This window comes from Acomys minous (genome assembly GCF_964271855.1).
Source record: "Acomys minous genome assembly, chromosome: 17".
Lineage (NCBI taxonomy): Eukaryota > Metazoa > Chordata > Mammalia > Rodentia > Muridae > Acomys > Acomys minous.
Window position 1 is genome coordinate 1,378,513 of NC_140500.1, and position 26,488 is coordinate 1,405,000.

Below are 26,488 nucleotides of genomic sequence, written 5' to 3' on the forward strand. Positions count from 1 at the left end.
GTGACTTCAGGGGAAACGGTTTCTGAAAAGTACTTTGCTATATTGCTCATGACATAGGGGAAGTTAGTAACTAATAAGTAAAAGTCTCTGTCCAGCTGTTGAGAGCAGATACCAGCCTGATCAGGGGGCTGTTCGGTTGTGTCTTTGCTCTTTTCTGCTTGCTTTTGAACTCCAAGAAGTATCTTGACGTTGATGTCACTCAAAGTGAGTTAGAATTTTCCAGTGTCATTTCAGCATGTATATGCGTCCATAAAAAAAGAAATGCCTGGCAGTGGTGGCTCAGTCTTTTAATCCCAGTACTTGGAGCCAAAGGCAGGCAGGTCTCTTTGAGTTCGAGGCCAGCCTGGTCTACAGAGTGAGTTCTAGGACAGCCAGGACTGCTACACAGAGAAACTCTGTCCTGAAAAACCAAAAAACAAAACAAGGCAAAAACAAAAACACAGTACAGAGGTTTAGTCCGTAATCTTTATGGCAGGAAGCATGGCGGCATGCAGGCAGACATGGTGCTGGAGAGATTCTACACCTGCATCAGCAGGAGGAGAGAGTGGCCCTGGGCCTGGCTTGAGTATATAAAACCTCAAAGCCCACCCACAGTGACACACTTCCTTTAACAAAGCCCACCCACGGTGACACACTTCCTTTAACAAAGCCCACCCACAGTGCGCCACACTTCCTTTAACAAAGCCCACCCACAGTGCCACACTTCCTTTAACAAAGCCACACCCACAGTGACACACTTCCTTTAACAAAGCCCATCCACAGTGCCACACTTCCTTTAACAAAGCCCACCCACAGTGACACACTTCCTTTAACAAAGCCACACCTCCTAACAGTGCCACACTTCCTTTAACAAAGCCCACTCACAGTGCCACACTTCCTTTAACAAAGCCACACCCACAGTGACACACTTCCTTTAACAAAGCCACACCTCCTAATAGTGCCACACCCTACGAGCCCGTGGTGGGCCATTTTCATTCAAACCACCACGCTAGCCATGGACTGGAACATAGACTTGTTCTGAGTAGCATATAGGTTAGAAGAAGAAATGCTTAAAATTCAGTGAACTGTCCCTTAGCTCACTGTGACACACAGACCTATCGAAAAAGTAAAATGCCTGCATGAACATCCTCACGTTATCTCCCCCAAATCTGTGTGCATAGATCACTCTCTCTATGGTAATTTATGTCATGCCTTAAGCATCCCTTTCCTCTTTTACCTAGTAATTTTTCTATGTTCCTTCCACTCAATCCCACCTATTTTCCTATAGGTGCTACTCAAAATTTTAGATCAATACAGACAGAAAGAGTATATAGCGCCCCGGGTTCTTCAGCAAGCCTTCAACTATCTCAACCAAGGCATTGTCCATGCTGTGACCTGGAAGCAGATGAAGCCACATATACAGGTCAGTGTTGGTGGTGGCTCTCTCAGCCATTGTTGGTTAAGTTAGTTTTTCTAGAGAAAGTAGGTGTTGTTTAGGTCTGTGGTTTATATTCACTCTGTTTCCACTAGCAATAATTTTCAACAAGTGCAGTGGCACATTATGAGGGGCTTGCAAAGCTTGTGAATCGGGAGGAGCACTGGTGTTTTGGAAGCAGAAAAGACAATTTTGTTGATGTATTGATGCTTAGAACTAACATGGACACATGAAGCAAGCATTTGCTTTTCTTTTTTTTTTCTTCTTCTTTTTCTTTTGGTTTTTTGAGACAAGGTCTCTCTGTGTAGCCTTGGCTGTCCTGGACTCTCCTTATAGTCTGAGCTGGCCTCGAACTCACAGAGATCCACCTGCCTCAGCCTCCCAAGGGCTAGAATCACAGGCGTGCACCACCTCGCCCAGCTATTAAGCATTTTCAAAATGAGCAAATGTAACCTGGTGGCATTTTCCTTCCACTGGAAATCGTGGTATGTTTCAAGTTGGTTTGTTAGTGAAGTTCTGTCATTCCTGTCCTTACTCAAGGGGCATCGTTTGCGCTGGTCTTTTCCACCTCAGTCTTTCTGTGTCTTCAACTATTGCTGCCCTCCGAGTGTGACTGCAGGCTGAGGGAGATTACTGTTAACCTTGGAAAAACGAATGTCCGAGTCTTGTTGGAATGACCTGTACCCAATTGTTTTGCTTGTTTCTTAGAGTATCTCTGAAGATGTGATTTTTTCTGTGATGTGTTATAAAGATGAGGATGAAGAGCTGTGGCAAGAAGATCCGTATGAGTACATAAGGATGAAATTTGGTAATGAGATGAGTTTTCCCGCAGCAGTTCCTGGATAATAAATACAATTAAGTTTATATTTCTAAGCAGTTTTGCTCTACACGATGAGCTCTGAACTTCTGACAAGTTTGATGTTGTTTTGCACCAAGAGCCTGGTGCCTATGGGTGGGGGAGACGGAAGCAGCCATGTTCATCTCTTTCATCAGAGCCAGGGCCCTTACAGGCTGTGTGCCTGAAATGCAGGGACCGCCGTCTGTGCTGTGCTACCACACTGTGCTCATAGTCTGCGAGAGTTTAGGGTTCTGCACATTTCGGACGCCTCAGTTTGGTTTGTGTCCCCCTCCTTTGGACTACATACTCCATCAGGGAGTGTGATTTCCTTCATTGGCCTCACGGTATGTGACCCTTTCCTCTGGGGATCTTTTGGCTTGGATCTTTCTAGAAGCTGCCGAGCTGAGTTACTTGAGAGCAGCAATGTTAACCATATTTATTTGCTTTATTCTCTTTTTTTCCTTTCTCGTTTCTATTTTCTCTGTCTTGATTGGCACTAGTGACGTTGAAATCAAGACTGCAGGTTAGAACTGAGGTGTTGACTTGCTGTCAGGTGTCCCACGGTCTAAAGTTCATCCTAAACTGCCTGGGCCCAAACTGTGGCCTTGAGTTACAGGGTTCAGGTGCTTTGATCCCAAGAGGAGGCATCTCTTCTCTTCAGGAAAAACAGGGCAAGGAGCAACACTGGCCATCTGTTCTCTCTCGGTTCTGCCTTTTCCCTTGAAAACTTACTGTTCCATGTAGAGTCTGCGTCCCTCTTGTCCTTGTGTCTGCACCTTAAGACATTCTTCCTTCTGTTTAAGGCCTTTTGAGATAGGATCTCTCTCAGTAGCCCAGTAGGCTGGTCTTGGCAGCCGTCCTGACTCAGCTTTCTGAGTATGCAGTGTAGGTATATGCCATCCCACCTGGCAGGGTATGCTGCGGGAGTGACTTTAGGGCTCTATGCATGCTAGGTAACCTCCAACCTTGAGGCATTCCTCAGCTGGGTAACATGTTTTTGTAAATATTTACGTGTGTGTATGTGTTTGTGCGGTGTATGTCTGGGACCTGAGAAAGCCAGAAGAGTGTGCAGATATCTTAGAGCTGCACTTATAGGTGGCTGTGAGCTGCCTGATGTGGGTGCTGGGGAATTGAACTTGGGCCAGCAGCAAGTGTTCTTAACCGCTGAGGCCTCTCTCCAGCCTCATGTTAACTGCTGAGTCATCTCTCCAGCCCCATGTTAACTGCTGAGTCATCTCTCTGGCCCCATGTTAACTCCTCAGCTGTCTCTCTAGCCCTTCTTTTTCTTTGACTTTGTAAGACTCTGTCTTTCTCAGGCTTACCTTGAACTTGTAGCAAACTAGCCATAGCCTCCCAACCACTGGGAATTTATATGTGTGTGGCGCTGTGCCCAACTTCTTACCTAGCACCTATTTGTTTATGATGTACAGTATATTTACTTAACTTTCAGTAACCTAACATTATTTATTTATTCTTTTTTTGGTAAAATGATATTTTTATTTTTTAGTATAACAACTAATAGCTCTGGCATCTTGATACTATAATACAATAATAAAAAAAATAAAACCCTTCTGTGCTTGCTGAAAGCCTTCCTGCTATAGTGGGTATTTACAGATCTCACCAGCTGGGGTGGAGATGTGCTCAGCAGTTTAGGGCGCTGGCTGCTTCTCCAGGGGACACAGGTTTGATTCCCTGCACCGACATGGCAGCTCACAACTGCCTTGTAGCTCCAGCTGCAGAGGTCTGACACCTCTTGTGCACCCTGTGGATACTAGGCATGAATGGGGTGTACAGACATACATGAAGGCAAAATCTCACGCACACATAATTTTTTTTTTTTAATTTACAAGTTGGTTAGTAGAGTGTTTGTAAATGAAAAACAACAACAAAACCAAAAACCAAAACAAAAAGATCCCAAACACAAACCTCTGAGAAGCTTTTCCCTTTGTCATTTTCCCCTTTCTCTTCAATCATTTGACATAGCATTGTGCTTTCACATGACCACAGGGGAGAAAATTACCGCTTTCTTGCCTAAATGTATTGATTAAAGTTAATACTGATGATTTTATTATCACACTCTGTGATCAGATTTGTACTAGTTCCCAAGAACAGTGTTTTTAGATTTGGTAAAAGCTGACTTAAGCTTTGGCTTTGATGTTGTGGGATCCTGCAGGTGAGTGCTACAAGCTTGCACCCCTGTGCGCCTGGGACTCAGCTTCCACAGACGCAGTGATTTCACCAGGAAAAGATAACAGTGCTGTGGAAATGGAGTAAGGAGCTGGGATCCTAGTGCAAAGTGTAGTATAGTGCTCAGCATGGAGTTGTGTGTGTGTGTGTGTGTGTGTGCGCGCGCGTGCGGGCGCGCGCACACACACACACACACATGCACGGCTGCTTCTGAATCAAGCTTTCTCTGTGTCGCTCTGATTGCTTTGGAACTCGCTCTGTAGACCAGCCTGGCATCTAACTCACAGAGATCCTCCAGCCTCTGCATAATGAGTACTGGGATTAAAGCATGTGTTGCCACCACCACCATCAGCGCTGGCGCTTTCAAGTTCATAATGAAACAGCTTGTAAAATTGTGGACATTTTTATGCTATTAAGTAGTATATTAGTGCGCCAGCATTCAGTACATAATCCGCTCAGTGCTGTGAACTCATCCCTTGCTGTCTCCTCGGCTTGAAGTTTTTGTCTGTAGAGCCCCACGGGTGGCTTTCTCCCCCACTTACCTACTGGCTGCAGCTTTCCTGTTCCTAACAGAATGGGACAGGTGGGCTTTCCCTGTGCTACTCGATGGCTCCTTGCCCTTTGACATTTGCTCTCTCAGCCTGTAATCTCTGCCTTATTCTTACCATGTGAGGTTCCGTGTCTCATCTTTGCATCCCTACAACCTATACCAGAGCCTGGCACATAGAGCACTGAATACAGTTTTGTTGCATTGTGATAGAAGTGAGGTACTTTTCCTGTGTTTAGGGAAATAGATATCAGAGATAGATTGGTTTTCTTTCATCTTACCACTTGAAAGCACCTGGGGTTTGTGAAACGTACTAGTCATACATTGAATTATGCATGAACGTCCTGGGACCGTGACCTTTACATCTTTGTGCTGTAAACACTGGCCAGGCTTAAAGTCTGTATAGTAAAGTTATGTTTTTGCTAACAAGATTTTGACATTTTAGATATTTTTGAAGATTATGCTTCTCCCACCACAGCAGCCCAGACCCTCTTGTATACAGCTGCGAAGAAAAGGAAAGAGGTATACAGTTGTTCTTTCTAAGTCTAAACCTACCACGTTTGTATTGATTTGACATTCTAATATGCCCTCCTCAATCTTTGAAAATTTATGTAAGTATTACTTATAATCTGTCACTTTAAGTACTTTTTTTTTTGTTCAAGTAAAAGGTTGAAATATTTTTATACCTTTCCTCTTGAGCTTATAGTTGATGAGTGGAGCACGATAAAGTGGCTTTAGTTTTGAAGAATATATTTGAAAATACACATCATATTTAACAAGGTGTTGACAAGATGGAGAGTCATGCAGAGTAAAACGAATTCTTCTATTTCTTTAGGTGTTGCCAAAAATGATGGTGTTCTGTTATCAAATACTAACAGACCAGAACTTTGACCCTAGGAAGAAAGATGGAGCCCTGCATGTGATTGGTTCCTTGGCTGAGATTTTGTTGAAGGTTAAGACTATCGTTTTCTTTTCTTCATGTTGGGTATTTGTGTAGTGTGTGTATGTTCATGTGTATACACCTTTGTTGGAGGCTAGAGTCAGGTGTCTTCCTGTGTGGTTCCCACTTTATTTTTATTATTTTACTTACTTTACATGTGCAGGTATTTGTCTGCATATGTGTCTGTGTACCGCATGCATGTGTGGTACTGAGGAGGCCAGAAGACGGTGTTAGGTTCCCTGAAGCTGGAGTTACAGATGGTTGAGTTTACCGTGTGGGTACTGGGACTTGAACCTGCGTCCTCTGGAAGAGCATCCAGGGCTCTTAACCACTGAGCTAGCTGTCTAGCTGGTATTTATTTTCAGACAGGTCTCTCATTGGCTTGTGACTCACCTATTACTAGACTGGCTGGCCATTGAGCTTTGGGGATCTGCCTAATGCTGTACTCCCCACCACACCCATGCTTGGATACAGATATGCCCTATGTGGCGTTATTCCTGGCCCATGTGGATACAGATATGCCCTGTGTGGCGTTACTCCTGGCCCATGCTTGGATACAGATATGCCCTGTGTGGCGTTACTCCTGGCCCATGCTTGGATACAGATATGCCCTGTGTGGCGTTACTCCTGGCCCATGCTTGGATACAGATATGCCCTGTGTGGTGTTGCTCCTGGCCCATGTGGATACAGATATGCCCTGTGTGGCGTTACTCCTGGCCCATGCTTGGATACAGATATGCCCTGTGTGGCGTTACTCCTGGCCCATGTGGATACAGATATGCCCTGTGTGGCGTTACTCCTGGCCCATGCTTGGGTACAGATATGCCCTGTGTGGCGTTACTCCTGGCCCATGCTTGGGTACAGATATGCCCTGTGTGGCGTTACTCCTGGCCCATGTGGATACAGATATGCCCTGTGTGGCGTTACTCCTGGCCCATGTGGATACAGATTTGCCCTGTGTGGCGTTACTCCTGGCCCATGTGGATACAGATATGCCCTGTGTGGCGTTACTCCTGGCCCATGCTTGGGTACAGATATGCCCTGTGTGGCGTTACTCCTGGCCCATGCTTGGATGCAGATATGCCGTGTGTGGCGTTACTCCTGGCCCATGTGGATACAGATATGCCCTGTGTGGCGTTACTCCTGGCCCATGCTTGGATGCAGATATGCCCTGTGTGGCGTTACTCCTGGCCCATGCTTGGATGCAGATATGCCCTGTGTGGCGTTACTCCTGGCCCATGCTTGGATACAGATATGCCCTGTGTGGCGTTGCTCCTGGCCCATTTGAGAGTCTCAGTTCAGGTCCTTATGCTTGTGTGACAGACAGTTCATCAACTGAGCCATTTTCCCAGGTCAGATGATCAACATTTAACTTGATAAAGCTGTAATGCTCAAGCCAATAAAAATAATGAAAATTCTTGGTGACTACTTCTAATTGATTGACTTTACTATAAATATCCTTTCCTTTGTAATCTGTTTTTAAAATTTTATTTCTTGGGCTGGAGAGATGGCTCAACAGATAAGAGTACTGTCTGCTCTTCCAGAGGTCCTGAGTTCGATTCCTGGAAACCACATGGTGGCTCACAGCCATCTGTAATGGGATCTAATGCCCTCTTTTGGCATGCTTGCACACATGTAGATAGAGCACTCATACATAAAATAAATAAACACAATCTTTTAAAAATTATTAAAATATATTTCTTATTCTCTGGGATTAAAAAACATTTTATTTACTTATTTTGAGTGTATGTGCATGTGTGTGCCTGTCCCACAGCTCAGGTATGAGTGTCAGAGGACATGTGGGGGTTGGGAGTCAGTTCTCTACTGTCTGCTTGTAGGTCCTAGGGGTCAAAATCAGGTGACCAGCCTTGGTGGCAGGAACCTTTATTTGCTGAGCCATCTTATAAGCTCTACCACCTACTTTCTTAACTCAAAAGAAAATTGGCTTTTGCCAGTTTGTCATTGTGAAACTATAGCTCTGTAAGAAAGATCTGAAGTGATTTTAGTATAATTTCTTCTTTAAAAATCAATTAATATAAAATTGATCTAAGATAAATCCCTGACTTATTTTAACAATGTAGTGTGTGTATCAAGCAATTTTGCAGAATTGGGTATTAAGTGCAGGTCACCGGGCATACTGTTTGGGAAGTGGCTCTTGCAGCAGATGCCATCATTGGCACGCTGACACTGCATTTCTGTCCCCAACAGAAGAGTTTATTCAAGGACCAAATTGAGCTGTTCCTGCAGAATCATGTTTTTCCATTACTGCTCTCTAACCTGGGATATCTCCGCGCTAGAGTAAGTTCTCCTCACGCCTCTGTGAACCTTGAGATCTTCGCCTGTAGGGGAGTTTCTGACGAGAACAGGATGCTTTGGTAAAGGCTTTTCATGTGCGACACTGTCACGGAGTGCTGCCGTGCCAGCGCCTGCCCCCTGACACAGAACGATGTCGTCCTAGTCTTTGTCCCCTGACGCCGTGGCAGCCGTGCCAGTCAGCACCTTCTTTCGTTGCAGTCTTGCTGGGTGTTGCACGCCTTTAGCTCTCTGAAGTTTCACAATGACGTCAACCTCAGAAATGCGGTTGAGTTAGCAAAGAAGAGCCTGACTGAGGACGAGGAGATGCCCGTCAAGGTGGAAGCTGCCCTCGCACTGCAGTCTCTGATCTCGAACCAGGTGCAAGGTGATGCCACATGTGTCTTAATTTTTTTCTTAGATAAATGGCCTTAAATAATCTCATTCACTTCCTTCTTTAAAGAAGAAGATTTCTAGGCCTGAGGGTCAAGAGTTTAAATTCCTTGCCCCCCCCCCCCCTGGTTTTTATTGTTATTTATTCTGTTCATTTTAGGAGTTTGTTAATTGTGGTTTCCAGAAAAAATTAGAGTCAGAAACAAGTTTATGATTGCTAAGTACTAGAGTCAGCTGGGCATTAAGGCACCCGGGCCAGCTGTGCTGCTCTCTGGCTGGGCAGGGCATCCAGCTTTGCTCTGATGCGTAATAAGGCTGGCAAGGCTGTAACCCTGTAAGGCCTTCTCCGTTTAGGAAGTTAGATTGGACGGCACCAAGATTCAGCTCCAGGTTCTATGGTTGTGCCAGTTCAGAACACAGCAGGGAGTGGGCAGTGATGCAGGCGTTCTGTCTGTCTGTTGGCGCAGATGCTCTCTTCAAGATCCAAACAACCTTTGTAAGTAAGTTCAGGTTTCTGAGAACATGAGCTTGCGCCCTGTTTTAGAGGGAAGACTGGAAGAGTTGTAAAAGGTCTGCTGGGGAGGGTAGGTCAAGATGGGGCAGGATGTGACAGCTCCTGACACTGCTGACCGCCACACTTGTCACTGGGCTGCACGGTCAGGCTGATAACACAGCTGTTGTGTAACTAGAGTCTCTCATGGTGAGGGTGCAGGGCTGTGGTCTTTGAGGTGGATCACTTACTCCTTAGGCAGAACACCACGTCCTGATGCTGTGTGACTCCAAGAGGGTGCTTGACACGGCTTGATAGCGTGCGCACAGGACAGCAACATCTAGAACCTTATCTAGGGTCACCATGTGTGAGTGACCAGCTCTTGCTGACTCCATTTATCCGACTGCATCAGCCAAGGAGCACATGAGGCCACATGTGAGACCCATCATGCAGGAGTTGCTGCATATCGTCAGAGAGACAGAGAACGATGATGTCACCAATGTCATCCAGAAGCTGATCTGCGAGTACAGTCGAGAGGTGGCCTCCATCGCTGTTGACGTGACCCAGCATTTGGTAAGATGCGAGCAAGCCTTTGCTTACTCCTGCTAGGGTACTGATGACAGATCAAAGAAATGGTTCAGTGAAAGTCTAGCTCAGTGAGCCAGTGGTTTTACTGGGGTTACTTACAGGAGGATGGCTGACCCAAGGCAGCTGCATTATTGAAAAGCCCGTTTGAACATGGGAGGCTATGAAAGCTGTCCCTGGAGCTCCCTGCAGTTTGCAGGCTACTCACTCTCTCCCTCAGCACTAGCTGTCGCTATAATTTGGAGAGGAACCTTGTGAATCTTAAGAACTTTCTGAATTCCCTTTTATGAGCCTTCTAAGTTTTGTATACTTTCTGAGTCTTACAAGCCTTCCTCTTCCCTTCACCCCCTTTAGGAAGAAATAGCCACATAGTAGCAGTAAGAATGAGATAAGTGTATATTAGTTTGTTAATGAACCCTTAATGGGGGCTGGAGATACGGTTCAGTGGTTAAGGGCACTTGCTACTCTTCCCAAGGACCGGGTTCAATTCCTAGCACCCACTTGGCAGCTCACAACTGTCATTAATATCAGTTCTGCCTTCCATGGACGCCAGCTGTGTGTGGTGCAGAGACATATGCAGGCAAAACACCTATACATAAAAAACGAACAGCTCTGAGGAGTCTAACCTGCCCCCCCCCCCCCCCCCCCCCGCCAAGAAATTACAAGCTCCAGATTTGGAGTTGAGTTTTATTTGTAAACAAAATGTTAATATGACAGTATTTGCCTTGGGCATCCAGATATTCCTGAGGTGTGGTTGATTTACTTTAGAACAGCCCCATTGAAGGTGGTCCTCCTGCCTGTAGTCTCCTGAAGTGTCATAAGAAGGATGCTCCTGCTGTGAGCCTTCTGAACTCACTTTTGCACTTGGAATTGCATTTTCTTTCTTTGGAAAATTTAAAATTTTTATATAAGTTTTTGTTTTTGTTTTGTTTTTTCCCAAAGATTTATTTTTTATTATTACGTATACAGTGCTCTACCTGCATGTACACCTGCAGGCCAGAAGAGGGCATCCTTTATAGATTTATATTTTTTTAAAAATATATTTTATACATTACTTTATACATTATAGATGGCTGTGAGCCACCCTGTGGGTTGCCAGGAATTGAACTCAGGACTTTGTGCTCTTAACTGCTAAACCATCTCTCCAGCCTGGAAAATTTTATTTTTATAGTATATGGATGTGCATGGTGTGGCCGCAGGTGTGTGTGTGTGCGTGCGTGCGTGCGTGTGTGTGTGTGTGTGTGTGATGCCATGCCAGACATGGAGATTAGAGGAGAGCTCTGTGGAGTCTGTTTTCTCCTCCCACCCTTCTGTGTGTTCTAGGGACTGAACTCTTGTGGCCAAGCTTGTGTGGCAAGTGCCTTTACCCACAGAACCATCCTGCCAGCCCAGGAGAATGTGTTTGTGTTTCCTCTTTGATAAAAAAAATGTCTTATTCTTTCTTTCTCTCTTCTCTACTTTCTGATGTGGAATATCCCATACCTTTCCTCTTTTTGTCTGTGTCTGTTCCTGTTTCAGTTTCTGAGTGATCCTTGATTTCATCTTCTAAATGTCCTGTCATAGCTGTTTAGAAACACTTGTTTTCAGTGTTTCTAGATTTTAATTTTATTTGCCTAAAGATAACTAGAAGTGATATAAATACTAATGGTTACAAGAGCTAATGTGTGTTTCATTTCCGTGACTACAGTGGATACAAAAGGATGTTATATTTAATGCATGACATGATCTGTCATTGCAAGAAAACAGGTGAGCCAGTCGGCACAGTGCAGAACTCAGTGTCTGGAAACGCTGCCTTTGGGCGTCCAGTGCTGCCCTTTGCTGTGGGGTGAGGGCACCGAGGACTGAGTGTTGTGTGCAATCTTCACAGGCTGAGATATTTGGCAAAGTTCTTCAAAGTGATGAATATGAAGAAATTGAGGACAAAACTGTCATGGCCATGGGGATTTTACACACTATTGACACCATCTTAACAGTTGTGGAAGATCATCAGGAGGTAAGGTTCCTGTGCTTTACTGTAATGACTGTTACCTGAAATTTACATGACCAATGCTTATGAATTCTTTTAAATATAGTGTGTGTTGTTGTGTGTATGTTGTGTGTGTGCGTATGCCATGGCACGTATGTGGAACTTAGAGGACAACTTTTGGAGTCTGTTCTTTTTTGTGAGTTTTGGGAACCGAACTCAGGTGGCCAGGCTTTTGTGGCAAGAGACTTTTTCCCCTTTTAATTTATTTTTAAATTTATGCATTTGTGTGTGTATATCAGGTGTATTTGTGCATATGTGTGGGTGTCCTCAGAAGCTGGAAAAAGATACCTTATTTCCTGGAGCTGGAGTTAGAGGCAGTTGTGGGCCACCTGACGTGGGTGCTGGGAACTGAGCCCAGGCCCTCTGTCAAAGCGGCGAGCATCGCATCCACTGAGCTGTGTCTGCAGCCCTGTGAGCAGTGAGCTGCGTGCTCAGCCATCTCACCAGCCCAAAGTCTTGGCTTAAAAGATTTTTATTTAGTTCTATTGGTAAGTTTTAAGAATTGTCCTCACTTCAGCATTTATGTGGGAAGACCACAAGTCCATGGCCGGTCTGGCCTACATAGTGAAACTATTTCCAAATGCAGAAACAAGTAAGTTGAGTTGCTCTCTGATTTTAAGTAATGTATTAAGATGATTGAGGAGGGAAGCTGCACACTCATTGAACGTAAACAGAGTAAGGCTTTGTATTAGTCTGAATTGAGGTCACCGTGTCTTCTGAGTGCCAGGCCAGGCTTCTGTGATTCCAGGGTGCTTCTAGGAACCCACAGTCTAATGTCAGTGGAGAAGGACGGGGCTTTCATTTACAGTGGCAGGAACTGGTACGGGAACAGGGTTGTGATGCAGTCGGCACAGTAAGGGTGAGAAGAGCAGGCAGGGATTGAAGACAACCCATCTCAGAGGAATATTGGGCGCTCTCCCTCCCTCCCTCCCTCCCTCCCTCCCTCCCTCCCTCCCTCTCTCTCTCTCTTTCTCTCTCTCTCTCTCTCTAATGTGCATCGATGCTTTGCCTGCATGTATCTGTGTGAGGGTGTCAGATCTTGGAAGTTGTGAGCTGCCATGTAAGTGCTGGAAATTGAACCCGCATCCTCTGGAAGAGCACTTAACCACTGAGCCATCTCTCCAACCCCCCTGAGACCAGGTCTTATGTGACCCAGGTTGGCCCCATACTTACTCTGTAGCCAAGGATGGCCCTGAACTCCTAATCCTCCTGCCCTTACCTCTCTCCCTTGCTCTGGGATAAAACAGATATATATCATCACAGGCATTTTATGCAGTGCTGGGGATGGCATCCGGGGGCTGCATGCATGCCAGGCTGTCATTCTACCGACTGAGTGTAAGATGCTTGCTCTAGCTCCCAAATAGTGACACAGAGAGCCAGGCAGGCGCTCAGCTACTGTAACCCCCCAATAGAGGCCCCATTACCTGACATCTTACTGCCTCCTTCATGTCCCGATGGTGACTCCTTCCTCCAGGTCCCACCTGCCCCCTCACTGGGATCTGAAGCCCCGCCTAACTCTGCTGCCCAGTGATAGGCTGCTCGGGGCTTTATTAACCAATCAGAAGGTGATGGAGAGCCATGCTTACACAACCCTGAGCAGGAGATGCTTCACAGTAATGGCAAGGCCAAAGCTGGCCTCACTCAGGTCTGCCCGGCGGCCCAGGGACAAGAGCGTAGACGAGCTCCGTGTTCACCCAGAATGCCAATGGGCAGCGCAGTCTTTTTTGCAAAGGCAGAAGTGAGGGTCAGCAGGCTCAGGTGGTTGTTCCTGGTCACCCCTGGTCAGTCATGGGTCTAGATTTGTCACTGGCATTCTTGTCACATGTCACAGTTTTCCCTTCCCGAGTGGAGCATGGCCTTTCATTAGTGAAAGTATGCTGTGAGCTCATGGCGTGTGTGTGAGCTCAGGCATGATTAGCAGTGCAGATTTGCTCACAAACGGAGCGTTTGGGAAGCTGGTGCCAGCTCTTTACATTGTCCTGTTGGTGTGACTGCAGAGTCATCCGTGCTGTCGGGTACCTGAGGGGGACTGCTGCTGATGCACTCACGCTGCTGACGCGCTTACGCTGCTGACGTGCTCATGTTGCTGGACTTTCTGTACCTTAAAGCTTTATGTGGATTTCTAGTGTCTATGTTCAGTATTTTATTTTTGTGTTTTCATGTTGAAATTCTGGTCTTAGTAACAGGAGAATTGACAAAAGTAACCGTAGAATGGCAGTACTTAAGCTAAATTTGTTTTAATAGTTTTACGAGGCCTTAGAGATCATTGAAACCCAGTTTCCCCAAGTGTGGTTATTGTGAGGAGAGCAAACTGGATAATTTTGAAAACAATTACATTTTACATTTTGACCTTGATATTAATTTTTTTGAACTTCAAGTAATGTTGAAAATTCAAAGTTACTATAATTATCAGAAACAGCATGGGTTAAATTTGAGACACACTAAGCAAACCATGGCTGGCTCCCTACGCAGAATGAAAACATAAAGCCTTCAGCACTATTAGAGGTAAAGCAGCTGTAGTCTGGTCTCCTGGCCACCTGTTCTTAAACTTTTTAAATAAAAAAAAAAGACTTATAATAATTATTATTATTGTTTTGAGATTATAGTATAATCACATCAGTTCTCTTTTTTTTTTCCTCTCTCTGAACCCTCCATGTACCTACCCCTCTTGGCTCTTTTTCAAATTTATGGCCTTTTCCTTCATTGCCTGTTACACACATATATGTATATTTTAGTTGTCTGCATGTGTGTGTGTACACATGTGTGCATGCCCTGGGAAGATGCTGGCGTCTGTGCTGCCATCTGAACCTGTCACACTCCTAACTGCGGAGATGCTGCTCCTGCTCACTCTTTAAATTTGAGCTTCTACTTAGTAAGAGTGAGCTCTGGAAGCCACGCCCCCTTCAAAGAAACACACCTATGGTTACTTAAAAAGGGCAGAGTTGGAAATCTAAACGGTACCCAAGCAGGTTCATCTTTATCTGATGCTTTAAGGATATTGGTAGAGTCTAGATTTTGGGTCATTTGAACTTTAAAATAATAGTTTAACATATATCAAATTATCAAAAGTGTACCCTACAAATTATTATTTCAAATAAATTAAAAAATACCAAAATTAAGCCAGGCATGGTGGTGCACGCCTTTAATTCCAGCACTCGGGAGGCAGAGACAGGCAGATCACTTTGAGTTCGAGGCCAGCCAGGTCTACAAAGCCAGTCCAGGATAGCCAAGGCTACACAGAGAGACCCTGTCTTGAAAAATCCAAAAAACCAAAAAACCAAACAAACCAAACTTAAAACTGAGTATTAGAATATGCTGTAAGGTTGAATTGTTCATTTACATGAAAGTGTATCTCACTACTGATTTTAACTTTATTCACTTAAAAAATATTTGATACAATGGCCAGGCATAGTGGCATACAGTTTTAATGCCAGCACCTGGGAGGCAGGGGCAGGCGGATCTCTGTGAGTTCAAGGCCAGCCTGGTCTGCAGAGGGAGTTTCAGGACAACCAGGGCTGCATAGTGAGACCCTGTCTTGGGGGAAAAAAAATCTGAGGCAGCAGCTGGCCATGGTGGTGCCCCTCAGGAGGCGAGGCAGGATTGGGCATCTCTGTGAATCTGAGGTCAGCCAGGGCTATGCAGTGAGACTGTGTGTGTGTGTGTGTGTGTGTGTGTGTCGTGCGCGCAATAACTGGATGTCATGAGAAGATATTTAGTTAAGCTCACTGCTTACTCATTTACTCAATTTACATTACTTACTCAAATCTCTTCTCACAGATCATAGTTTTCTGAGATTTTTCTATTTCAAGCTAGCAAAAGTGAGTGCCTGTATTTGTCTTTCATGAGGATGATAATGTATTTTGCTGAAATTCCTTCCCTGGGGAGTGGGAACAACATCTGCCTTCCTCCCTCTAAGGTCCCAGTGACTAACTAGAACTGATTGTACCATAGCTAACCTGGAGAAGCGTTGAGTCTATTGAGCATACTTAGATCATGGGTGAGCCCAGTGTAGCTCCACTGGGCTGTCTTCACCCAGCGTGGACGTTGGCTTCCTTATAGATGGCAAGGCCTTCTTCAGTTACGCCTGCCACACCTCAGCCTGTGTGGTTAGCCCCTCCCCAGGCCATGTGCACTGGGGGCAGAGTTGGCTGCTGTGGCCAGGAGGATTTTCAGGTTTGGGTCTGGTGATTCTCCTCGTACCCTCCTTCTGTGAGAACGTCAGCTCCTGGTGGGTTCAGGTAGCAGTCACAGCAGATCTGAGGGACGTGGCAGTTGTTCTGCTCAGAAGGTAGCACTGCATAGCGACATTTCACACTCTAGCTTTACCTGATGGGTGTGACTCACGTCTCTGATTTTTCCGTGCCAGCCAGCAAGCAAATAGTTGAAAGCATGCGCTCATATGTGTGCCATCTTCCTAGTGAGTAGGTGCTGGCGCTCCCTGTCGAAAGACTGGTTGTTAGTGTCACACATTACCTCACTGAATGACCTTTTCCATAGCGTTCCAGGGTATGGGGTGTCGGGTGAGTTTCCTGAGGTGATGTTTATATGTGAGTGGGCCCCCCAGGATCAGAGCGCATGTCTTTCCTACCCCACGTTTGGGACACAGCTTTAGTGTCACACTCAGTTTATAATCTCACCATGTGTGAGAGTGACCATCTCCTTGTGAGCTTGAGGCTTTTGTGTTTTTATAGGCTTAACCTGTTTTTCTGTCACATTGTTAGATTTTACGTATAAAGGGAATTTTGTGTTATTTGTGACACCACTTGACAGTATTTCAGTCCATTGGTCTTTTGTCTTGGTCTGTTCCTGTCCTTATGCAGGAATACTTGATTTTTTTTTTTCCCAGTCAGGAAGTGCAGTTTCTCAAGTTCTTGTTTTGGTTGTGACTTTCTTTACTTCCTTGTAGTTATACAGGGTTCTTTTACTTTTTCTGGTATTTTTTTAATGTTATTATTATTATTATTATTTTTTTTTACATAGAAGTCTTTGACCCATTAGAAATTTATGTAGTGGAGAATATGAGGTAAAGAAGCATTGAATCCTAATTTTCCATGATATCATTTCCATTCCTATCATTGGTCTACTTTCAGAATTTCCTTGTACTTTTACATATTTCCTTCTCACAGGAGATTGCAACTTCCACCCTCAAAAAATGCCTTGTAGATATTTTATTGGGATAATACTAACTTATCCGTGAACTTTAGAATGATCACACTGAATCTCAGGCTCCGTGAATTTGTGTTTAGATCACACAGCAGCTGGAGAACATCTGCCTGCGAATCATCGACCTTGTCTTGCAGAAGCATGTCTTCGGTAAGTGCAGAGCTCAGACGAAAGGTAAACTGAGGTTGTTGTGTATCTTTTAGAGGTAGATAGTTTTGGACAGGGGATCTTGCTTTCTTTGAACTTAAAGCTCAGCTTTCTGATATAATAGCTATGTATATTTTAATTCAGCAGTAAACTTAATATGTCCAGTGAAGAATTTCTGGTTTTAGAAAATTTAAAAGACAGAGAATGTAATGTTTACATTTTAAGAAGGTTATACGTCAGTTGGTAGAGTGCTTGCCTGGCAGGCAGGAAGCACCGGTAACCTGCCATGGGTGGGGCAGCACGTGGGAGGTGGAGGCAGGAAGGTCAGAGGTTGAAGGTCATCCATCTTTAGCTGCTTACTGAGTTTGAAGCCAGCCTGAGCTACCTAAGTCCACAGTGGGGCAGGCAGGGGCAAGGAGGGAAGGAGACGGGCAGCGGGACAGAGGAAGAGAGGGACTGGGGTGGGATTCAGGTGAAATTGCTTTAGTCTGGGATTTGGAAAGTGTGCAAAACTAGGCAAGTGAGCCGGGCGTGGTAGCGCACGCCTTTAATCCCAGCACTCGGGAGGCAGAAGCAGGTGGATCGCTGTGAGTTCGAGGCCAGCCTGGTCTACAAAGTGAGTCTAGGACAGCCAAGGCTACACAGAGAAACCCTGTCTCGGGGGAAAAAAAAAACTAGGCAAGTGTTTCATGAGAAAAAGCAAAGTTTAAAAGTCAGATATCTTTGCTCAGAGATAGTGACGCGCGTTCTTTATACTGCCCTGTTGTTTTCTGATGGAACATTTGGATATAGTTTTCTTTTGACTGAGAGTAATGCTAGAGTGTGTGAATACAGAACATTTCTTTGGGCCTCTTTACATATAGAGGGTATGAAGTATCCTGAGGTAAACGAAGGATACTGATTACGCTGTAAGTTCTATAATGTGAAGAACGTGCTAATGCTAATATAGTTCTCCTATATATTTGTAATATAATTTTAGAGATAAAACTATTTTATGTTATAAAATAGAAATTTGATTTCTTGTTGTTTGTTTCTGAGACAGGGTCTCATTGTGTAACTCAGGCTGTCCTGGAACTCACTACGTAGACCAGGCTGGCCTTGAACTCACAGAAATCTGCCTTCCTCTGCCTCCCAAATGCTGAGAATAAAGGCACACACCACTATGCCCCTGCTGAAATTTGATTTTTTTCCCCCCAGGATTTTCCTGTTTGCCTTGGGTGGCCTGGAACTTGGCTATGTAGACCAGGCTGGCCTTGAATTTAGAGATCCGCCTGCCTCTTTCTCCCGAGTGCTTGAGTTAAAGGCATATGCCACTACACATGGCCTAAAGTAGAAATTTTAAATGTATTTTCAGTTCTGAGCAGATTGTTGTTTTGGTGAGAAGAGGGCAGATCTCAGTAAGAGTGGAGGCAGCCTCTCTGGCTGATTCCACTGAGGAGCGTGCTAGGGGGGGCCATGTGTGGCCCTGGGAGGGATGTATTGGAGTCCTCTGTATGGTCCCTTTTAATCTTTCTATTTCCTCACATTCTAACTGGAGGTTTTTCCCTTCTAGAATTCTATGAGGAAATCTTTTCCTTGGCCTACAGTCTAACCTGCCATGCCGTCTCGCCACAGATGTGGCAGCTCCTGGGTGTTTTATATGAAATTTTCCAGCCGCCTTGCTTCGAGTACTTTACAGGCACGCATTGGTTATACAACAGGTTTTCTTTCTATTTAGGTGTACTTCCCTCAATGCTTGATGGTTCAGTACCAATCAGGTGCTTCCCTTTTCCTGTTAGGGAAAGGGTTGGGGTGGTTCTAGCAGCGTTTGAGCCCCTAGGTAGGCAGAGGCGTGGGCTGTGGGTCTTGTTCATGCTCTCTGTGCTAATCGAATAAGTACTTCTTGAGCACAGCTCTGTGCCGAGCACTGTTCTCAGCCAGCCACCAGCAGTGAGGAGCTGCCTTCGCACTGTGCTCTGCATTCTAGTGGGAGGAGGGACAGTGTGTCAGGCCGTGCTGAGTGCAGTGAGACAGTGAGACCTGAGGACGGCAAAGGTGAAAGTGTCGTCCCCATAAGCAGTGACCATTTCTACCTTCCTAGGGCATCAGTAATAGCGCAGGCATGTCACGGCCATTCCTAACGTTGGTGATTGCTGAGGGAGACAGTGTTCAAGTGCTGCAGAAATGTGGCTCCGGTGGGTAGTATTCATGTCTGCTCCTGTCACATGAGTCTCAGTGAGATTCTGAATCTTTCCCCAGACATGATGCCTCTCCTGCATAATTACGTGACAGTAGACACCAACACCCTGCTGTCAAATCCAAAGCACTTAGAAGTCTTGTTCACAATGTGCAGGCAGGTAAGTACATCCTGCCAGTTGTCATGTGATTCTCCGCAAGGTTTGGGTGTCTACTTTATATTAGATTTATCAATTTTGCTTTAAAAATGAGTTTGTGATGTTATTAACGTGAAAGTTTCATACTTATGTCACTTCAGTATCTCTACTTTGAAATCTAATACAACCATCGCTGTGTGTCTGTGGAGACCATTCCAAGACCAGAATCCATGAGTCCTCCAGTCCCGTAACTAACATATGTGCTATTTCTTAGCCCATAGCACATCTCGATATGGACTTTAATTCACTTCTGTAATACCCAATACAGTATAATGTAGAGGAATGTTAATTCTGAACATGGCTGCTCTGGCAAGAGATCACATCCAAAGGCTGCCTAGGTCTGTGTGATCTGGCTGGAATACAAACACCTTTAATCCAGGAGACAGAAGCAAGCAGGTCTGAGTTCAAGACCAGCCTGATATAGAGCAAGTTTCAGGTAAAGAAAAGCCTCTGTCCAGGTGTGGTGATACACGCCTTTAAACCCACACAACAAAAGAAAAGTTAGTTTGTAGAAGGAAGCACCCATATTTGAAAGTGATGTGTAATTGAGTGGCAGAAAAGGTGATGAATCAGAGAAAGATTTTACAGAATAGTATACTCAGGTGACTACAGTAATGATCCAGAGAGTGAAAAGGAACAGATTGCTGGAGTTAGTTTGAGGCCAAGCAGAGCAATTCAGAGGCTGAGAGAGAAGCCAGGTTAAATCAGTCAGTTGGGAGAGGATTTTGAGCCAGAACAGCTGAGTTGAACCAGCCAGCCAGAGTTCAGAAAGAGCTAGAAAGAGTGAGCTTATTCAGCAGTAAGTCTCACAGGCAGAAAACATTCTAGGCCTATGTTAGATTGTACAGAGGCTAGAAGCTTCCAGGACGAGACTTAGTTTAGCAGAAGGAGGCAGTGGGTGAATGGGTGAATAAAAGTTCCTTTTACAGTATAGTGTTATGTGAATAGTTCTAAGCCATGTGGGCCAGGGAATAACAACAAGAAAACAGTCTGTACACATTCAGTGCAGATCCAAGCTTTAAAAAATCATTTGGCTTGTGGGTGGATGAACCCATGGATAGAGAACCTGCGCGTATGGAGGGTCAGCTCCGACTCCCAGTGATTCCTTCTCTTCCTGACTAGTGTCCTGTATGGCACAACCCCCCTCCCCCCTTGTGACTCAGTGAGTTTCCTTAAGGTTGTTTACAGGAGCGCTGGTGTCTTGCCAGGGACCACACCTTAGAAGACAATATCTCTTGCTTAGCCAACGATCTGAGCTCCTTTGCATGTCTCACCTTAACCCTGAACACCTTATGGATCCCCACTTTTATCACTGGGCCGCTACTTGGTAAACTGTTCGAGGTCTCAGAGCTCCCGCATTGGAACTAGGTTTGCACTCAGGTGTGTGTTCTACCGTTCATTTTTAAATTACAAGATGCATCTTGTTTCTTTGCTTTTTTGCAAACAAAGATCAGATAGGCTTCAGGCTCAGCGAGGTCCACCTGCCTCCGCCTCCCAGTGCTGGGTTAAAGGTGTGTGCCACCACACCCACCCACCCACCAAGTTGCTTTTCTAAAAACAGTGATCCCTGCTGGGTGTGATGGCACGGGCCTTTGATCCCAGCACTTGAAAGGCAGAGACAGGTAGCTTTCTCTAAGCCTGATGCCAGGCAGTCCACGTAGTGAGTTCCAGGCCAGCCAGGACTAAAGAGAGATCCTGCAGCGGCAGAACTGACCTGTGTGACTGAACTCACAGGGCCTTGCTTCCCTCTGTGGACTTGCTCTCTTGTCACTCCAGATACTGTGTGGAGATGTGGGAGAGGAAGCTGAGTGCCATGCTGCCAAACTCTTGGAAGTCATCATCCTTCAGTGCAGAGGACGGGGCATCGACCAGGTACTCCATGTCAGGGGCACGTCCTCCGGACACGCGCACAACAGTGCCGCTGCCTGACTATGTGAAAAGGCAGCTAAAGTTTGTGTCTGCTGGTGCAAATCCAATTTGAATAACAGAAAAAAGAATGGCTCAGAAAATTTACAATAGTAGTGACAATGACAGAAAGAAAAAAACAAACACAAATGGGCACGTGCAATGGAGATTGTGTATTTCAGACCCTGCTCTGAGCAAGTAAACAGAACCCATGAGCAGAGAACTGCCAAGATGGAAGGGCACGGTTTTTGGTTGCTTAGGGTACCACCAGTGATCTGGGTCTTCTGCAGATGAGCGAGGAAGCTGTGGCTGGTAGAGGTGTGAGGAAGGCTATGGGAAGGGGGGAGGGGTTCATGGCAGGAGAAGGTGTTACAGGAGGGAGCAGGTAAAGGCCAGGAGCCTAGGTGTGCCTGCAGAGCCTTCCCTGGGTAGGGAGGCTAACGGGCAGCAGTAATGTAACTCAGCTGCCTGCAGGGGGCCAGAGACAGTCATAGGGTCAGCTACAGGGGAAAACCGGGCCAAACAAAGCCAGCAGAGACCATTGTTGTGTGACTGTCTGGAATGTGTCTAGGAAGGTGTGTTCATGCTGTTTTCCTGGTTGAATACGGAATGGCTCTGCTTTCTAAACTCTAGGGCCATATTGATTGTCTTGAAAGTGCTGTTTAGCTAATGCTAGTGCAGGGCATGTCTTGCGATGGGAGGAAGGGATTTGGTAAGTAGGAAGGAGGTGAACCATTGTCTTCGTCTGGTCTGACCCTGGTGTGGTCAGAGTCCGCAGCATGACACGTGCGTTTGCGTTTGTGTGGGTTGCCAAGGCATTGGGAAGCTTAAGACTGCCAAAGAGCTGAGGACTGTGGGTGACTGGATGTTAGTTTGCATGGCACATGGCGCCCTCGGGTACGGCCTGGCGTCATGCTTCTCCGGGTTTCCTGTCAGCTGCTGCTGCAGTTAGAGGCTGGGTCAGAGTCAGGTGAAAATACCTGAGAGATCACTGTGACCTGTTTCTGCCAAGAGGGCAGGATCGCTTATCTGTGATGTGACTGCTGTTGTCGGCGATCTTTCATTCATTTATTCATTCATTAGCTACTAGATAAAAATGTTTTTATAAGTATTTTTTCCTAAGTCATCAGTCTTGGTTTAATGTAACGGAAAGGGATGATTGTTATATTAGTTGTAAAATATGAAGGCTCCTTTAACTCTTGGTGACTTTACATACCATAGTAAATATTTGTTAAACTTTCGTTTTAAAACTCGTCAGAAAGAATTTTTTCCTCCAGAGACAGGGTTTCTCTGTGTAGCCCTGGCTGTCTTAGAACTTACTTTGTAGGCCAGGCTGGCCTCGCCTCAGAGATCTGCCTGCCTCTGCCTCCTGAGTGCTGGGATTATAGGTGTGTGCCACCACGTCTGGCTCTGGAAAGAGTGTTTTAAAGTTAATATTTCCTTGTGATTTTACTGGTTCTTAGCTAATTATTTCACTATGGCTTGGGATTTTTAATGTATTTGATATGAGACATAGATGATAGAGTCAAATCCAAGACCACAGAGTTAGAACTGCAGTCAGAGGGCCTGGGACCCACAGCCCCCTTTTCAGCATTTTTGAGCTTTCATGTGTAGCAGTAGGATTTTGTTTTTAGAGACAAGCTGATCATGTTAGTCTCATTCATTTATTTCTAAATTGGCATACACCCCATCGTTGTCACCTACCTTAAACTTGGGCGTGGTTGACTGAAGTGCTTCAGAGCAGGAGCTCCCAGGCAGTCTGCAGCCGGCTCCCGTGTGGACGTAGTGGGAAGAGAGTTCTCGGCCTGTCACTCGTTGTCTACTTAAGAGTCTGATTTTGAGGGCGTTTGGGTCTTTGAATGTCTTCTACATACTTCATTGTCACAAAGACTCATTTACTGGCAACACAGCCCACTTCGGCTTTCAGGGAGTGTCATGGCGGCCATATGTGGGTGACTCTTGCTTCTGTCCTGCCCTCCAGTGTATCCCGCTGTTTGTTCAGCTCGTCTTAGAAAGATTAACCCGTGGGGTCAAGACCAGCGAGCTGCGCACCATGTGTCTTCAGGTGGCCATTGCCGCTCTCTACTACAGCCCTGAGCTGCTGCTCCGCACACTGGAACAAGTCCAGCTGCCACACAACCCTGGGCCCGTAACTTCCCAGTTCATCAACCAGTGGATGAACGACACCGATTACTTCCTTGGGTGTGTATCTGCCTTCCTGCTTTTACATCGCTTTGCTTTTGCAGGATGAAAAATGTGTCTGCTTTTTTAATACAGTGAAGTGCTGCAAGATAATCTTTATGTCTTGGGAACTGTTTCAGTGTGTTATTTTAAAGCCACACAGACTTTCTTTGTCCGCCCAGCTCTCAACAATGACATGGAGACTTACATTTATTTACAGTAGCTTTGGGCCTCGGCTTACTGTTGTTCCCACCTGGCCTTACAGCCCATGTTAACCCATTTATACTACTCTGTATTTTGCCACGTGGTTCTTTGCCGCTCATCAGTTTCACACATCCAACTTCTTCTTGTCTTGTGGGCAAATCTATTCGCACCTCTCTCCCAGAGTTCCTGTCTCTGCCGGAAGTCCTGCCTCCCTCTCTTGCCTCAGCTATTGGCCATTCAGCTCTTAATTTAACCAATAAAAAGATGGTGGAGAACAATGTTTACAAAATACTGGGACAGGTGATGCTTAACAGTACAAAGTCCGGCTGTACTCAGCTGGTGCAGAAATCAGCACTTGAATATTACAAAGACAGTCTTTACACAGTGCACAAAAACATCACTCCAACATTGTTTACATTTTTGGAAATTAGGAATAGTTAAAAAATGACTTATTCTGTGTACGTGCCAGGGTATGTATGTGGGCACACTGGTGTCGTGGTGTATGTGGAGGTTGTTTGAATACAGGTCTCAGGGGTCAGTTCTGTCCTTAAACTGTGTGGCTCTAGCACCTTCACCTCCTGAGTCCAGAAAGACAGATGTCATGTGCCCAGGCTGGCCTTGAGCATCTGGTCCTCCTGCCTCTGCCTCCTGAATCCTGAGCTTTTAAGATCTACTCTTGTTCATGCACGTATGTGTGTGTGTGTGGCGGGGGTGTGTGTGTGCCGTGTGTATGCTGTGCATGTTTGGGCACCCTCACAGGCCAGAAGAAACGCTGGATCTCCTGGCGCTGGTGGTGTCGATGGTTAAAAGCCACTTGATGTGGGTGTTGGTAATCAGTCTCCGGTCCTCTGGAAGAGCAGCAATTGCTCTTGCTAACACTGAACTTTTTCCTTTAGCTTTTGTCTTTTAATATTTGATGTCTTAAAACAAAAGAATATTTCATACAAACTATGTCTTATATAAATTAGCAAATTATTTTTTCCTTTGGAATTTTTTATTCTGTTACAGCAGTGGCTGATGGCAGATGTGTGTGTAGTCAGGTCAGCGTGCTAGGTGCTGCTGTTTTGAAACGGCCTTTGGCACCTGAGGTTGGTGTGGATGGAGAATATCTGCCAAGAGAGCTGCAGGTTGAGAGAGCACAGTCTGGAGAGCTCCTCCTCCTTCCCGCTGAGGAGAACTCCTGCTGTCAAGGAGACGTACTAACTAACATTCAGCTGCAGCTTTCAGGAATCGTAACTGGCTTACACAAGGTTCACATGCTCACTGCAGACTCTGAGAAGCCCTTTCCCCTCCTGGAGCTAAGTCTTGTCATAGAGCCCAGGCTGGCCTTGAAAATTGCACCCTGAATTTACAATACTCCCGCCTCAGCCTCGACAGTGCTGGGGTTATAGGTCTGAGCTGCCACACCTGACTTTCCTGTTGGTCTGTTTGTAGAACTTGGTTTACACAGGACTTTGTTTGCTTTAGATTTTTCTGGAGTCGTGGCTCTCAATCTGTGGGTCGTGACTAAGTATCTCCAGAAATATTTGCATTGTGATTTATAATGGTAGCCAGTGACATTTATGAGGTAGTAATGAAGATAGTTTCTGGTTGGGGTCAGCACAGCACGAGGGTCGCAGCATTAGGAAGGGTGAGGGCCAGTTTGTCCTCTGTGACTGCATCTGCGTGCTCTCCATGTCCGCAGGCACCACGACAGGAAGATGTGTATAATTGGCCTGAGCATCCTCCTGGAACTGCAGAACCGACCTCCTGCCGTGGATGCTGTGGCTGCACAGCTTCTCCCCTCCATTCTCTTCCTCTTCCTTGGCCTGAAGCACGTGTGTGCCACACGACAGCTGCTCAACCGTGAAGACCGCTCAAAAGCAGAGAGAGCTGACCCGGAGGACGATGGTAAAGCTTTACTTATGCTTTGCGCTGTAGTTGCTTTAGCCTTTAAACAATAACTTACTATTAACTTACCATTATAAAAATTAAAGCCGGGCTCGGTGGCGCACACCTGTAATCCCGGCACTTGGGAGGCTGAGGCAGGCAGATCTCTGAGTTCGAGGCCAGCCTGGTCTGCAGAGTGAGTCAGGGCAGCTGGGGCTACACAGAAAGACCCTGTCTCAAAAGACAAATCCCCCAAACACCACCACCACCAGACACTGTTAGTTGAGAAAAATCAGAATTTCCATAAAATGCACACCTATATATTGCATGCTACATTCTGTGATTTCCACAAGTTTAGATTTGATACTTTTTATCAATGAATAGGAATCATCCTAGTTTGTTAATAAACAAGGGGTTTAAAATTACTCATCTCCCACCTTAGCATGGGTAGAGCTTCTGGATTTTCTGAAATGCTAAGTAGATCTTTTGAAGTGATAACTTATTTCCAGAACTACTCTTCCTCTTTCCTTCCTATCTCCCTGCTTCTTTCTTCCTTTGAATAAACATATGCTAATAACGATAGAATTGTGTTTTAGCATATTATGTTTCTTTATAATCTCTTAGCTATTCATGGGTTCATAACTAGACTTTCCTGTTAATGATTAACTAGCATAGGCGTCTTTCTCATCTGTAATTAGATCTGCACCATCTATTTGTTCCCAGACCATGGTTTCTTGACTTATTCATAAAGCTACCACGTAGGTTTTGTCTTATTTTTACTATGGGAGGGTCTTGGATAGAACTCTGTGTTGCATGGATCAATTGATGTTTGACAACATCTTAACACAACAGAAACTTTATCACTGCTTTAAAGGTTGGAAACGGCAGATTTGGTGTCCAACTAGACTGGCCCCAAACCCATGACCCTCTGCCCT

The 26,488-nt window shown here is 45.4% G+C and overlaps 1 protein-coding gene across 3 annotated transcripts in view; it reads left to right on the forward strand.

Moving 5' to 3' along the window:
* Window positions 1-26,488, forward strand: part of IPO8 (importin 8) — a 60,997-nt gene that overhangs the window by 27,544 nt on the left and 6,965 nt on the right. For all 3 annotated transcript variants that reach the window (XM_084764856.1, XM_084764854.1, XM_084764855.1), the window contains exons 9-22: window positions 1,268-1,402; window positions 2,123-2,222; window positions 5,432-5,508; window positions 5,822-5,938; window positions 8,135-8,224; window positions 8,441-8,606; window positions 9,514-9,674; window positions 11,554-11,679; window positions 16,959-17,025; window positions 18,575-18,700; window positions 19,261-19,358; window positions 21,171-21,266; window positions 23,281-23,501; window positions 25,369-25,574. In XM_084764856.1, coding sequence (XP_084620982.1) covers window positions 1,268-1,402; window positions 2,123-2,222; window positions 5,432-5,508; window positions 5,822-5,938; window positions 8,135-8,224; window positions 8,441-8,606; window positions 9,514-9,674; window positions 11,554-11,679; window positions 16,959-17,025; window positions 18,575-18,700; window positions 19,261-19,358; window positions 21,171-21,266; window positions 23,281-23,501; window positions 25,369-25,574 — 1,786 coding nt within the window. The remainder of the gene's footprint in view (window positions 1-1,267; window positions 1,403-2,122; window positions 2,223-5,431; window positions 5,509-5,821; window positions 5,939-8,134; window positions 8,225-8,440; window positions 8,607-9,513; window positions 9,675-11,553; window positions 11,680-16,958; window positions 17,026-18,574; window positions 18,701-19,260; window positions 19,359-21,170; window positions 21,267-23,280; window positions 23,502-25,368; window positions 25,575-26,488) is intronic.